At 42.8% G+C, this 14,268-nt stretch overlaps 1 protein-coding gene across 8 annotated transcripts in view; it reads right to left on the bottom strand.

Annotated features, from left to right (window-relative positions):
* The window catches only part of SLC44A3 (solute carrier family 44 member 3), a 93,961-nt gene extending 80,062 nt beyond the window's left edge, over positions 1-13,899 (bottom strand). For 6 of the 8 annotated variants that reach the window (XM_024751205.1, XM_024751207.1, XM_024751206.1 and 3 more), the window contains exons 1-5: positions 13,788-13,899; positions 13,208-13,315; positions 9,480-9,622; positions 7,186-7,322; positions 6,167-6,260 (exon numbers count right to left, since the gene is read on the bottom strand). In XM_024751205.1, the coding sequence (XP_024606973.1) occupies positions 6,167-6,260; positions 7,186-7,322; positions 9,480-9,622; positions 13,208-13,315; positions 13,788-13,814 (509 nt within the window). In that variant the 5' untranslated portion in view covers positions 13,815-13,899. Of the gene's footprint in view, positions 1-6,166; positions 6,261-7,185; positions 7,323-7,485; positions 7,532-9,479; positions 9,623-13,207; positions 13,316-13,533; positions 13,586-13,787 lie in introns of those variants that run through there. The other 2 variants (XM_024751210.1, XM_024751211.1) reach the window with 2 other exon arrangements.
* Between the last annotated feature and the right edge of the window lie 369 nt (positions 13,900-14,268).

Here is a 14,268-nt window from a genome sequence, read left to right as displayed (position 1 = left end):
ATTCTATAACACCATATACAAAAATAAACTCAAAATGGATTAAAAACCTAAATGTAAGACAAGATACTAAAAAACTCCCAGAGGAAAACATAGACAGAACACCCTTTGACATAAATTTTAGCAATAGTTTTTTGCATCTGTCTCCTAGAGCAAAGGAAACAAAAGCAAAAATAAACAAATGGGACCTAATTAAACTTAAATGCTTTTGCACAGCAAAAGAAACCATCAACAAAATGAAAAGACAACCTATGGATTCAGAGAAAATATTTGCAAATGTTTGCACAGCAAAAGAAACCATCAACAAAATGAAAAGACAATCTATGGATTCAGAGAAAATATTTGCAAATTATGAGACTGACAAGGGGTCAATATCCAAAATATACCAATAGCTCATATAACTTAATACTGAAAAGATAAACAATTCAATTAAAAAATGGACAGAGAACTCAACAGACATTTTTCCAATGAGGAAATGTAGGTGGCCAAGAAGCACGTGAAAAGATGCTCAATATCGCTAATTATTAGAGAAATGCAAATCAAAACCATAGTGAGGTATCACCTTGCACCAGTTGGAAGTGCCGTCATCAAAAGTCTACAAATAATAAATGCTGGAAAGGGTGTGGAGAAAAGAGAACACTTGTACACTGTTGGTGGGAATGTAAATTGGTGTAGCCACTAGGGAAAACAGTATGTAGGTTCCTTTAAAAAACTAGAATTAGAGCTACCATATGATCCAGCAATCCCACTCCTGTGCATATACTAGAAAAAATGAAAACTCTAATTCAAAAAGATACATGCACACCAGTGTACATAGCAGCACTATTTATAATAACCAGGACAGGGAAGCAATCTAAAATGTCCATCAACAGATGAATGGATAAAGAAGATGTGGTATCTACATACAATGGAATATTACTCAGCCATAAAGAAGAATGAAATACTGTCATTTGCAGCAACATGGAGGGACCTAGAGAATATTATACTTAGTGAAGCAAGCCAAAGAAAAATACTATATGATATCACTTATAATGTGGAATCTAAAAAATATTATAATACAGATGAATCTATATACAAAACAGAAACAGACTCATAGACATAGAAAACAAACTTGTGGTTACCAAAGGGGAGAGAAAGGGAGTATGCGATTAACAGATACAAGCTACTATACATAAAATAGATAAGCAACAAGGATTTACTGTATAGCACAGGGAATTATATTCAATATCTTATAACAACATATAATCAATATAATCAGAAAAAGAAAAACTGAATCACTATGCTGTACACCCGAAACACAATATTGGTTTAAGAGTTCTTTAAAAATTAATTAATTAATTTATCTTTGGCTGCATTGGGCCTGCCTTGCTGCGTGCGGGCTTTCTCTAGTTGCAGTGAATGGGCTTCTCATTGCGGTGGCTTCTCTTGTTGCGGAGCACGGGCTCTAGGCTCGCGGGCTTCATTAGTTGTGGTTCGCAGGCTCTAGAGCGCAGGCTCAGTAGTTGTGGCGCACGGGCTTAGTTGCTCCGCGGCACGTGGGAGCTTCCCAGGCCAGGGATCGAACCCATGTCCCCTGTATTGGCAGGCAGATTCTTAACCACTGTGCCACCAGGGAAGTCCCCTAACACAATATTGTAAATCAACCATACTTCAGTAAAACATTAATGAATGTATGTACCTTCATGACTGATGAATATTGACGAATTACCCTCAGGATCCTGCCTCAGCATTGTATGGAAGTGCCTATTTCCCTACACTCTTGCCAAAGGTGTTTTTTTTTAACATGTTGCCAGGCTATGGGGTGAAAACATTAGAGTCTTAAATGGAATTTACCCTATTGTGAGGGAGGTTCATTCTTTTTTAGTATCTTTAAAAAATATTGTGCTTTTTCTCTGCAGCACCTATTCATATTCTTTTTTTATTTTTATATTGAGATATTGGTCTTTTAAAAGTTGACTAGTAAGGCCTTTCATAAATTAGAGATTAATCTTTTTTATATGAATAGCAACTTATTTGCCTGTTAATTTTGCTTCTAGTGTTTTGTCATGCAGAAATATTTGTTTTTAATATACTCAATGAATTTTTAATTTTATGCCTCCTGAATTTTAAGTCATGGTTAGAAGCCTTCCTTACTTCCAGGCTATAAGAGAATTCTCTCATGCCTTCTAGTACTTCCTGGTTTCACTTTATAAGTTAAAATCTTTAATCCATTTGGAATTTATCCATATAAGCCACGAGGTGTAGATCCAGCTCTTCCCTCTGGATGCCTACCCAGCTGTCCCAACCTACATGTTGAACAGTCCATCTTTTTGTCACTGATTTGAGAGGCCATTTTTTTTTTATCATTTACTCAATTCTTGTAAGAATTTGGGTCTATTCCTGGATTATATAATATCTTTCACTGATCTTTCTACATATGAACTAGTACCCAGCATTTTAATTATTAAACATTGTTTTAAAAACTGGAAGGGCTGGTTTTCCTTCATTGTTTTTCTTTTTCAGATTTTTCTTGGCCATTTAAGAAAGTTTTTTCCTTGCAAACTTACATCAGCTTATCTAGCTACTGAAAAAATCCTGCTATTTTTATTTTAATCATGATAAACCTATAGCTCAACTTAGACAGAAATAACATCTTAATAATGTAGGGAGAAGTAACATTTTTATAATGTTGAGTCATACTGTCAAGAACAATTTCTGTCTTCTGATTTGTTCAAGCTTTCTTTGTAGCTTAGGAATATATGAAAGTTTTCTTCCTGTGGCTCTTGTATATTTCTTGTTAAATTTATTTCTAGGCACTTTTGTGTTTTTGTAGGTGTTTTTTCTTGCTGTGGTAAAAGGAGTCTTTTCAAAAAACATATGAATGCTACAGATTTCAGTATATTTATCTTGTTCCCTGCCACCAAAGTTTCTTGTCATTTGTAGCTTTTCAGTTAATTTTCTTACCACCTACAGAGTAATAATTTTACCTCCTGCTTTTCAACTTCTAAACCTCTATTTTCTTTTTCTTTGCTTTTACTAAATAGTCTTAATACCAAAGAATTTGAATTGTTTTGAAAGAAAATGTTTTCTGAACTTTCATTTAGTGTTTCTGAAAAATAAGGTCAGATATATAGATTCAATGTCATTTTATATTCCCCCAAACATAATTTTCCCTAAGAGCTTAATCTTGTCAACATAGTTTGCTAAACATGGTGCTTTTTAGGCATTTAACTTCCCTGTACTGGTAAAGAATGACCCATCTTACCCCAGAGAGTGATGAAGAGAGGCATGTAAAGTGTGGGTCACCCCTGGTGACCAGCTAGCTGGTAGGTGGCTGACCGGGTAGCTGCCTACGGAGTACCTCATTAGCTGGGGCAGGGGATGTGTCTCTTGGCCACAAACTGTGATTTCTTCCCCACTTCTGCTTTTCCTCTCCCCATCAGCAAAGCCACTCAGATATGCTGGAAGTAATTTGGAGAGCTGACTGTATATTTAGGTGACTCTCTATATGGAATTTATTCAAGCAAACAATGCAGTGACATGCACAGGCACCAAGGTGAGAGGCTAGAATTTACTGGAGGGAAAAGCCCAAGCCTTTCACATTTTAAATATATGGGGGACTCAAAATACAAATATTACACTGAACACCAAAAGGAAAAAGATATGCTTGCTTGTTATCTTCTGCAGTATTTTTTCACTGCTCTTAGAAGCTCATTCCTAGGTACACAAATCTTCTTGATACTCAGTCATTGCTATAAAAGGGTATGTTATACCTCACGTGACCAACCCAGAGAGAAGAAACAATTGGCTTAGTCAAAAAGAGGTATTTAGAAAATGTGCTTTGGCCGTATAGCCACACTTCTCATGTTCTCAAGCTTTTCACTCTTGGCACTGCTCTTCCATGATAAATATGATAATTTCCATCTTAAAACAACCACTTGCTTGTGTAGGAAAAGGAAATGGAGCCCTCGAGCCTATTTCTATCTCCCTAACTCCATCCAAGAAAAGCCAATCAGCAGTTTTGTCTTCACTTGAAAAGTTAGCGTTGGAAAGGTCTGCATTTAAGGGGTGAAAGGCGTAGGATCGGCTTGAGCGGTAGAAAAGATGGTGCCCCGAGGACACAGTGTACAGGACCATCCTCCCAGCGCCCCCGCCACCCCCCCCCCAAGCTTGATGTGAGCCTAAGGAGGCCATTTGCCAGGCAAAATAAAACCAACGAAGTCTTGACTGTTTGTTTTGGGTTATAGGAACAAATATGGACGCTGTTTGGGTTTGAATGCCAGCTCTTCCACTTGTGCAACCTTAACCTACCTCTGCATCAGCTTTCTCAGCTATAAAATAGGGTTGAAACGATATCCACAACACAGAGGTTTTATGAGGTCCAAGTAAATTAATACATGTAAAGAGCTTAGAAAAGTACCTGGCAAGTATCAGAGCTCAATAGATGTTTGTTGTTATCATCATCAATATCAAGATATAAGCTTCCCATGGAATTACAGTTACCATCCCATTTACAGTAAGAGGAGAGTTTATCCAACTCTGGTTTAATTACAGCCTTAAAAATTCTATTCTCTTTCAATTCCTTCTGCAGGTCCAGTTACAAATAGTGTTCTTTAAAAAATCCTTCTCAAAAGACAAACACTGCACTACGTTACTTATATGTGGAATCTAAAATAGTTAATCTCACAGAGGCAGAGAACAGAATGGTGGTCACCACAGGGGAGGGAGGGAAAAGGGGAGATGTTGGTCAAAGGGTATAAAGTTAAAAAGAACTTCTCTCTGCCTGTTAAATAATTTTCTTTCAAGTTACTACAACATTTTTGTTTTTTTTTCCCCTGGATTTAGTTATGTTTCATTGAGACATGTTTATGACATCTAACAAAAATCAGAATTAAAAAAGTAAGATATTATAGTAAAATGATATGGTATTCTCCTCTGGAAATAATTCTCCCCTTTTCAATTACTTATAACACAAAGCATTTATTTTAGAAAAGAAGGGCACAAGGATGGTTAACTATATTCTTCCTCCTATTCTGTTAAAATCTCACTTTTTAGCACCTGCTATCTCAGCATTTTTCAAGCTGCATTTGCAGCCTGTTAGAAGATTATGAAATAGATTACTTTTTTAAAAAGTGAAATGGAATAGAAACTATTAGTGTGAATCACATGCAGTAAGGGGAAGTCTTGTTTTGTGAGACTTTTATTTCTGTTCCATATACAGAAGTATGTATGAAGCTATGTATGCTGGGGTTGTGATGTAATACATGTCTTACTGTGAATCCCAGTCACGAGTTTGATGAACACTAGAGCAGGGGGTTGGCATGATGCCTTGGTTCTACTTAAATTGTCATTATCTTGAAGGGATTGTGCACAGAGGTCTCATTCACTGTAAACATATGTACAATTTTCAAAAGAATGGTAATGCAAAATAAACCCAAGTCCTCCTTCAGTACATCTCAGCATCCTGATGGTGGCAATGAATATTAATTGCATTTTTCCCCTTAGTCTTCTCAATGGCTCACACGTGAGCCATTTACCGTGGCAGTGCAACTACTGTTTCACCATTACAACTTTAATTATAGGGGACCTCCTCTGTGCCAAGTACTGCCCTAGTTGATTGGGATGAATAAGACGCTGAAAGCAGTTCACTGAGTGGTGTCCTTGAGAAGGACCTGTTTTTTATTCTCATTGAGAAGAAAGGTGTGGACTCATTTGGCCTTGCCCACCAAGGCCTGTTTCTTATGGAGAAATCTAGAGCTAAAAAAAACTAACAATGTCTGGTTGCAATAAAAAAGCAAAAGTAAATAATTTCTACTTTGTAATAAACAGCTGGAGTAGAAGAAACACACCAACTACTTTAAAAAATCATTCATTTGGTAATAATTCATATAGTACATTTTGCTAGCTCCAAGGCTGTCATTTGAAGACTACGTGTATTTTTACTGTTTGTTGAGTTTTCTCCTTATTTAGCCTCGTTTCTAATCCATTGTCCTAAGCCAATATGTATATTGCAAATAGCCCCTCCTTGTTTATCCCTGGCCTCCTGTAAACCATAAGCTCCCTGCAGGCAGGGGCTCTACTGGATATCTCCTTTGGGCTGCTTTCTGTGATACCCAGAAGAGTAACAGCCTCCCACCAAGTACCCAATAACTTTTGTTAATGGATAAGGAAAACGTATAGAAGCTTTTACCTTGGAGGAACTGGTAGCCTGGGGCACAGCGAGTCTGCATTTGGATTCTGGGTGTAGTTGAAGGAATTCAAACTATAAACACACAGGAAGGACCCTGGAAGCAGAAGACACACAGACTGTACCACCTTCCTACGTTGTGCTTATCTTTCTAGGGGAGCCAGTAAGGAAACCATAGTCATTTTACCAAACTGGGGAAAAAAAAAAAACGAGAATAAATCACTCAGGTTTAGAAAACAGGTCTCTGGGTGACCTAAGACAAAAAGAATCAGCATCAAAACTGAGACTGAGCTAGGTCCTCTCTTTTTCTCTCTCCAAAATGCCAAATTCAAAAATGAAAGTTATACGATAGGTACTAAAACGATAGGAAGATGAATTATTATATAGGCTTCATATTTTTAACCCAGCCTTGCAAACAGGTTTTAAAACTCTGGCACCCCATTTCACAAGCAGATGAAATTTGCAGTGGGTTGTCTCGAATTTCTTTTTACTTTCCTTTGCTTGTTTAACGCTTAAAATATAAATCTGAAAAGCAGGCTCAGAGCAAGTTACACAAATGCTTTTGGAACAGCTTAAGGCTATCCCACTGGTCAGTGAAACTATCATGGCCCGAACATCTTAATGAAAGAACATACCTGTCGGCAATTCAACCCAAAGCCTGTGGGTGCCTCTCTAGGACTGGATGTGCCAAGTGCACAGAGCTCTCTGACCTCCATCTGACCTTGCCTTTGGGCCCTAAATGTCTGCTGTCTCCTCCCGCTCTCTACGGCAGACCAGTCCCTGGCAGTTAGCAGAGAACAGCTAGGGTTTCAGATGAATTCCAGATAAACCTGAATGAAACTGAACAGCTCAGGAGAAAATGTTCATGGCCCTTTCTACACAAGGAGAGGCACCCACAGGAAGGACAATTTCCAGTTTTGCAGAGAAAGCCAGGGCAGGGCAAGTTATCTAGGTCTGCACAGGTTACCCTGCTGTGGTCCCCAGCCTCAGAAGGAAGAGTGACCCCATCCCTCGGTACCTACCAGTAGTGTTTGCAAAGAGCTGGACCTCTTCCAGGGTATTAAGCTGCTCTTCAGGACAGCTGGACACACAGAGAATGGTGGAACTGAACCTCACATCCTTGACTTCCAGGTTGCAGGAATTCATAAAAAACACGTATCTAGGAGACAAATGAAACAGGAGAAGAATGTCGTAGAGCATTTCCTGTCATTGAGTTTGATTGTGGGACTTAAAAATATCCACACGCTATCAAATGTGGGAATAATTAAGGCAAACTTTCATCATCAAATACTTCCACATAATTTAACATGTATTATGCCTACCTCGGTTCATCTATGGAGTTGTACAGCTTGGCAACCATATTCAAATGTTAACAAAACTTCCCTTTTCCAGATTCAGCATTTTCTGGGATGTTGATTAACACTAGGGAGTTCTCCGAACAAGTCACTGAGGAAGGGAAAGGACTGATTAAACTGTCCCTGGTTTGCTAGGTGAGGCCAGTGCATGAACTACTCATGAAGTCCACAGAAAGCATATTTGTACCCAAGAGTGTTCAATTATACCTCAGAGAATAGCTGAACCCAGGGAAGTGAGAAGTGGAGAGGAGGAGACCAAGGCTGTGAATTAAAGGCTTACCCCTCCCCCTGCCTCCCAGTTTGAGACAGGAAACTCATGAGACCCTTCCTGCTGCAGCCACTGGGCACGAGAACAAAACTGGTTGTTGACATTAACAGGGTCACATGCTGGTTGGCAGTGGCAGCTCTCAGGCCCATGCCCTACACTTAACCGGGTTGCTGAGATCAGAGGAATGTCAGACCAAGAGCCCTGTAGGCAGTCCTCCAGGGGAGGGACTGGAGAAGGGGTGCCAGAAGCTTCTTTATCCTCCAACTGGGGTTGGGAGAACGGTGGGTGGTGTAACAGGAGATGGGGGAAGAGATTTCCTTGGTGTATGATAAATACGTACTTTATTCTACTTATTAATTTTAAAAAATTGTAGTAAAATACACATAAAATTTTACCGTCTTAAAGCTTTTATGTGTGCGGTGGCATTAAGAACATTCACATTGCTGTGCGGCAATCACTACCACCCAGAACTCTTTTCATCTTGCAAAACTGAAACTCTGCACCCATTTAATAATAATTCATCACTCCCAAACCCTGGCAACCACCATTCTACTTTCTGTCTCTGCGAATGTGATTACTCTAGATATCTCATATAAGTGGAATCATAAAATATCTTTTTGTGACTGACTTATTTCACTTAGCATAATATCCTCAAGACTCATCTATGTTGTTACATGTGTCACAATTGCTTTTCACACACATTTTGTTCATTTATTCATCTGCTGATGGACACTTGGTTGCTTCTACCTTTTGGCTATTGAGAATAATAAAATATGTACTTTTCATTTCAAAGAGGATGACTATTTCCCAGCATTGCATTATGAATACAATGTCGAAACAGGAGCACAGGTGCATCTGGGGAGCCCCTTCCTCTCCTGTCTTCTTTGTGAGTGACACCCACAAGTGCAGGGAGAAATGCCCCTCAGGCAGTCCATGTTCAGCAGTGCAAAGCCCCCTCCTCAAGAGCAAATTCAGGGGTAGAGGAGGCCTGGTCGGAGATTTGTATTTGGTGATTCCAAACTTATACTCAGGACCTATCTAGACCTTTAAGATTTCTTTCCTAGGAGCTGCTTTTGATTATCAAGTCTTGAAATTATCACAAGGCTGTATCCATCTTAGAAAATCATGGCCAGGGATTTCTCTCCCCTCAGGGATTCCTGTCTCTTCTCTCCCCTTTTTGTTTCTGTGTTGGAGTCGGTGGGAGAAAAGTGAGACACCAAAGCTGAGATTGCCATAGCTGAGAGTGTAGGCTGGGGAGGGAGTGGGACACAGGTCCCCAGCATTCGCAGGTGGGATTCAGGTATTTCCACACAGAAACAATACTGTGGATGGTGTATAGTTAGTAACATGATTCTGATACATTATGGATAATAATAGTGACAACTAACATTTATTAAGCCTTAGCTCGTGCAGTGTCTCAGTGGATCCTTAAAACAATCTTGTGAGGTGGGTCTAATAACCAGTTTAAAAAGATGAAAACTCAGCTCAGAGAGGTTAAGTACTTTGCCCAATTTCAATTTAGGGCTGGCTGACTCTAAAACCTGTGTCCTTACTACCACACACGTCTCCCCCTCATGAGTTGGGCGGACAGAGTTATGAGTGGGAAAACAGTTTCCAGGCTCAAACGACTAATTTATACAAAAGTTTTGAAATCTAGCCCCTCTGTAGGTTGGGGACTTACTTGAAAACTTACTTTTTTAGGGTCATGTCCTGCCCCGAAAGAGGGGCCCCTTCTACTGGGGAGTTCTTCTTGCCACACACGTTGCCAAAGCTGTCGTAGCCGAAGAGGAGTCTTCCTGTGGCCCCAGCCGTCACTGAGTAGCCCATGATGAACACCTGGCAAAACCCAAGTAGCTGCTATGAGAGCCTGGCCAAGCGCTGGAAACTGGTCCCCCACATCCTTGGATGTTGATATAAAATGGAACTGGGTGGAAACGAATCTCCCCAGCATCACTGCACTTTCCTCCTTCATCAGTAATACCAGCGAATCAGAGCAGTTAGCGTGCTGCTCCTCTAGTACGTGCTTTACCAGGTTAGGAAGGGAGAACATTCTAAAACACTGAAGCAGATTCCTCTCTATTTTCTCACCAGTTTGTGCTTCTCACCTTCTTCTCCAAGAGTCTGTCATTTTTTTCTTCTTGGCCTATGTTCACCAGGACAATTCAATTTTTTTCCACTTGAGGTTCTTGTTTTATCTAAGGTCATAAGCAAGGCTATGCTGCCTTCCCTGAGGTTCTATCCATCCGTCCAACCCTTCCTTCCTTCCACCTCCCTCAACTTTTCTTTTTGTCTTGTATTTAGGGGATTCTAACTCTCTGTCCATAACAAGTGAGAAAATGGTGTTTTGGAGTAAGTCCTTAGAAATACACAAGATAGGGCTTCCCTGGTGGCGCAGTGGTTGAGAGTCCGCCTGCTGATGCAGGGGACAGGGGTTTGTGCCCCGGTCCGGGAAGATCCCACATGCCGCAGAGCGGCTAGGCCCGTGAGCCATGGCCGCTGAGCCTGCGCGTCCGGAGCCTGTGCTCCGCAACGGGAGAGGCCACAACAGTGAGAGGCCCGTGTACCACAGAAAAAGAAAAAAACAAAAAACCACAAGATAAAGAATCTCAGGAATTCTACTGGACAAGAACATCATGAAATCTATAGTCACTTTTGTCCAATTCCAGAATGAATGTGGACTATTTAAAATATTCAGCTCAAACGACTGTTCCCTTAATATGCATTGACAGGCCCTCTACTCGGATTGAGTCTGTATCTTCCCATAACATAAGCTTAGTGTTGTAAGTTTCTCAATCTACAATGCGTAGAATACCATTTAATACTTGGAATCTATAGCACTGGTACCATATGTTCCAAAGGTACATTGTCCCAAAGTCAAATATGTTTCAGATACTCTACATTCATTACTAATTTAGGAATCAAACTAACAGTCTTAAAGTGCCCAGTGTGTGCTAGAGACTGTTGCTGAGGGACATAGAAACAAACACAACCGAGCCCCTGCCCCTGAGGAATTCGGCCTAGAAGACAGGCAGGGCTCAGGGCTTATAAACAGCTGGCTTCCTGCGGAAGGAGGCTCTCTGGCCCTCCTACTCTGCTAGCACCTCCTCAGTCTTGAGGTCAAACTGCAGGACGAGTGGGTCACCCTTGCCGGTGGACAGACCCCTTACCCTTTACTCTGAGGCTGTGGTTCTGGGTGTGACCGTGGGCCCATGTGGCTGACGTGATAGGCTGACCCAGCCCCCGGGTGTTCCCTTCCTGCCCTTCCTTCTGGAGTGTGGTCAGATCCTGATTGGTTTTGGACTTAGAGGGAGGAAAGAAGTCCTGGGCTTTTGCCCGGCTCACCAGAGATCTAATAATGAAGTGATATTTCCCATTTATCAGCATTCTTTATGTTAATGTCCCCCTTGGGAAGCTTGTGGGGAGGAGTAGAAGGGTTTTTTTGGGGGGGGGTTTCTGGGGGGAACAGATTTGGGTAATCCTGAGTCCCTGTCATACTACTACTACTTTAAATCATCAAAAGTTTTTTCCAATTTCAAACACACAATTGCAATTCCAAAGAGTAGGTGTGTATAGCAGTTATAGTGGGTTATCAAGGAGGTCACTGTCAACTGTACTGGGGGAGATCTGGAAAAAGCAGTCTTGAAAGATGAGTAAGAAAAGGCAAGGTGGGAGAGGACACTGGAGAGGTAGTAGAGGCAGAGATGGTCCAGGATTTGAGCCGTTCTGTTCTGTGTCTTACGCACATATAAAGAAAGGCTGGTACTCTTTCTGTTTATAATAGACTGTCCCTGCTTGTAATTCTGGCCCCTCACCCCAAACCTCCTTCGTCTAGCCCTAACTCAGGGTAGCACCATCAATAACCCCATCCCGCATGTGCCTTGTCACTGGTCAGGATGTCACAAGACCGATCAGAAAGCCGAACAGCAGAGAGGCAGAAAAAACACTCCTTGCTATCTTGGCTGTGGTTAAAAAAATGTTGCAAAGATACTAAAAGCTAGTCACCTAAGGAAGAATTATCATTATTCAAATTTAATATAGTAAAGAGAATGTGGGCATTTCAGATTTATTTTGCAAAGGACATATAAATTTAAAGCAGCTTCTAGCTCTGTACCACCTCTCAGATGGTTCTTAATTCTTCAGGCTGTGATGCGCCATCTACAAATCCTCTCCTCACAAAGCCGTTGGTTGAAGGTTTGGTAGTGCTGCACTAGGTTTGAATTGTAGAGGGGCCAGGGAAGATCATTAACAGCCCAGGTTCAAGGCTGCCAGGTACTGGCAGAACAGCTGCTCCCTGCATTTATACAATAGCAGATCCAGAGAGAAATACCAGCATCTGTGGGCAAGTTTAGGTGGAGGTGTTGTAGGGACAGTTTCTCGCAGCTCCTAGAGAAGAGCTCCAAGGGTCATAATAGAAGCAACACAGAACATTCAATTATGCCTTTAAGGACCAACCTTCCATCGTGCCTGTTACCCATCTGCCTGTGAGAAACCAGTCGGTAAGTCAGCAACTGAATAAATGCCTTTCTTACTTGGAAAGAAGAACAAATATATTTTAGGGTTTATTCAAATTTGTTTCCTTTCAACAGAGGTAATTATGTGATAGCTACTGTCCAGCTTTATAGACTGATCATTTACCATGCAGCAAATAGCACGGCTCAGTCTGGAATGGATGCTTTCATGAACATACGCTTTGAAGAAGTTGAGTGAGCTTTTTTCTGCTGTTAACTACAACTCTAAAATAAGTACAAAGGCTACAAGATTCAGCTTCCAAGAGACCCTCCCAGGACAAAAATGGCACAGCATGAGGTCTACCATCAATGAGACACACCTGGAAACTAGAGTAGGAAGGGGGAATCCCATTACCTATCAAACTAGAGGGTTTATAGCAAAGGCGTGTTTATCTATTAGCTGCTAAACACAACATATGGAGAGGGCATTACACTCAGCTAAAGTAAGAAGAATTTATTGATATTTCTAGGCTTACACTGGATTTCCCTTTGTTAGAGGAACATTTTATCAATGTTTGGGGGGCTGAGATGAGATGGTAAAAGAACTTCCCCTCAGTGAGCTGGGATAATAAGAGACCACATATTGGCCTATTAAATAACAATGCCACTTTAAACGGTGGTTCTCATTTCCAAATGGAGTCTCGCATCAGAACGTGACTGACAGCAATAAGCCAGCCTCTCCAATTTACCGAGCCTAGGAGGTTGAGACACCTGACAGGAATTTCGGAGAACTGCTGTTTACCCTGCGGTACTGGCAGATAGATCGCTCCCTGAAGCACAAACTTTAACCTCGTACCACCCGGAGCCTTCTCCCCAGGAAAGGCCCTGGGGACGCTATTTACATTTGGGGCACAGCTATCGCAGGACACACACACATACTCTGGTCTCTTCCCTGCCAGGCGCTCACACTTACCAAACCAGCCCAAAAGAGAAAGAACAGGAACAACCAGGCCTTATCTGTGCATTTCCTATAAATCTGAGGTCGCCACTGTCTTTGCCTGGGGGTTGTCTCCGTGGAAACCTTCCAGAAAAAGAAGGAAGAGTATTGAGGAAAAGAGGATAATCATACAGGTCTCAACCTGGAAAATGAATCGAAACTTACTTGAAGACTGCTCAGAATAACCCATTCCTTTTTTTTTTTTTTTTTTTTAAACGTGGCCGCCTTAAGCTCTCATGGAGCCTTTGAAACACCTGTCCTGTGCAGAGCGGATGTTAAGGTCCCAGTCGCCGAGTCCTTACCTGGAGGTGCCCCTAGAGGCGGCCCCAAGTTGGTGCTGGGCGGCCAGCCTCTCCCACGCCTCCGCCCCAGGACTGGGGTTCGAGGTCCTCCCCGCCAGGTGCCCCCAGGACGCGGCGGCGCCGGGGGGAGGGGGGGGCTGTGGGTATTGATCCGAGGGGATCCTGGGAGGCGGAAGCGTCCGGGCGGGCAGGTGCTTGGAGGGGCCCAAGCCTTACCCCGCGGTCCCTCCCCCGGGGCCAGGTGCAGGCCTTACCAGGTGCTCGGCGCGGAGGCACTGCATCCTGCGCTCCGCCCCAGGGGCCGCGCACTGGGAGCCCACGCAGAGCCCACGGCGGGCCGGCACGGGGCCCGGCAGTCAAGCGGCGGGAAGGGGCGCAGCGCCGCCCCGCGGCCGCCTTCGAGCGCCACGGACTTCGCCCCTGGCGCTGCCCCGAGGGACCCCCGGCCCCCGTGAGCACCCGGGCCGCCCGCCTCAACCTCCGCGCGGTGGGGCGCCCGGGAAGCCCGTGTCGCCCGCTGAAGCGCGAGGCCCCCGCTGGCCCCGCCACGACCCTGGGCGCGTCCTCTCTGGGGCGTAATGAGCCGGCGGCCACCGCAGTGAGCAGGAAGCCGAAAGTCTCAACAAACCCTTCCAGAGGGCGGGCCTGGGTGGGGTGCTGAATTACATCTACGTAGCTAACAGGTGAGTGCCCTTACCCTGCCCCTGATTCTATTTTAACTGCTTTAAGACATTA

This window comes from Neophocaena asiaeorientalis, unplaced genomic scaffold, assembly GCF_003031525.2.
Source record: "Neophocaena asiaeorientalis asiaeorientalis breed wild unplaced genomic scaffold, Neophocaena_asiaeorientalis_V1.1 scaffold147, whole genome shotgun sequence".
Classification (NCBI taxonomy): Eukaryota; Metazoa; Chordata; class Mammalia; order Artiodactyla; family Phocoenidae; genus Neophocaena; species Neophocaena asiaeorientalis.
The sequence above is the reverse complement of the archived record's forward strand: the minus strand, read 5'-3'. Positions and strand labels throughout refer to the sequence as shown.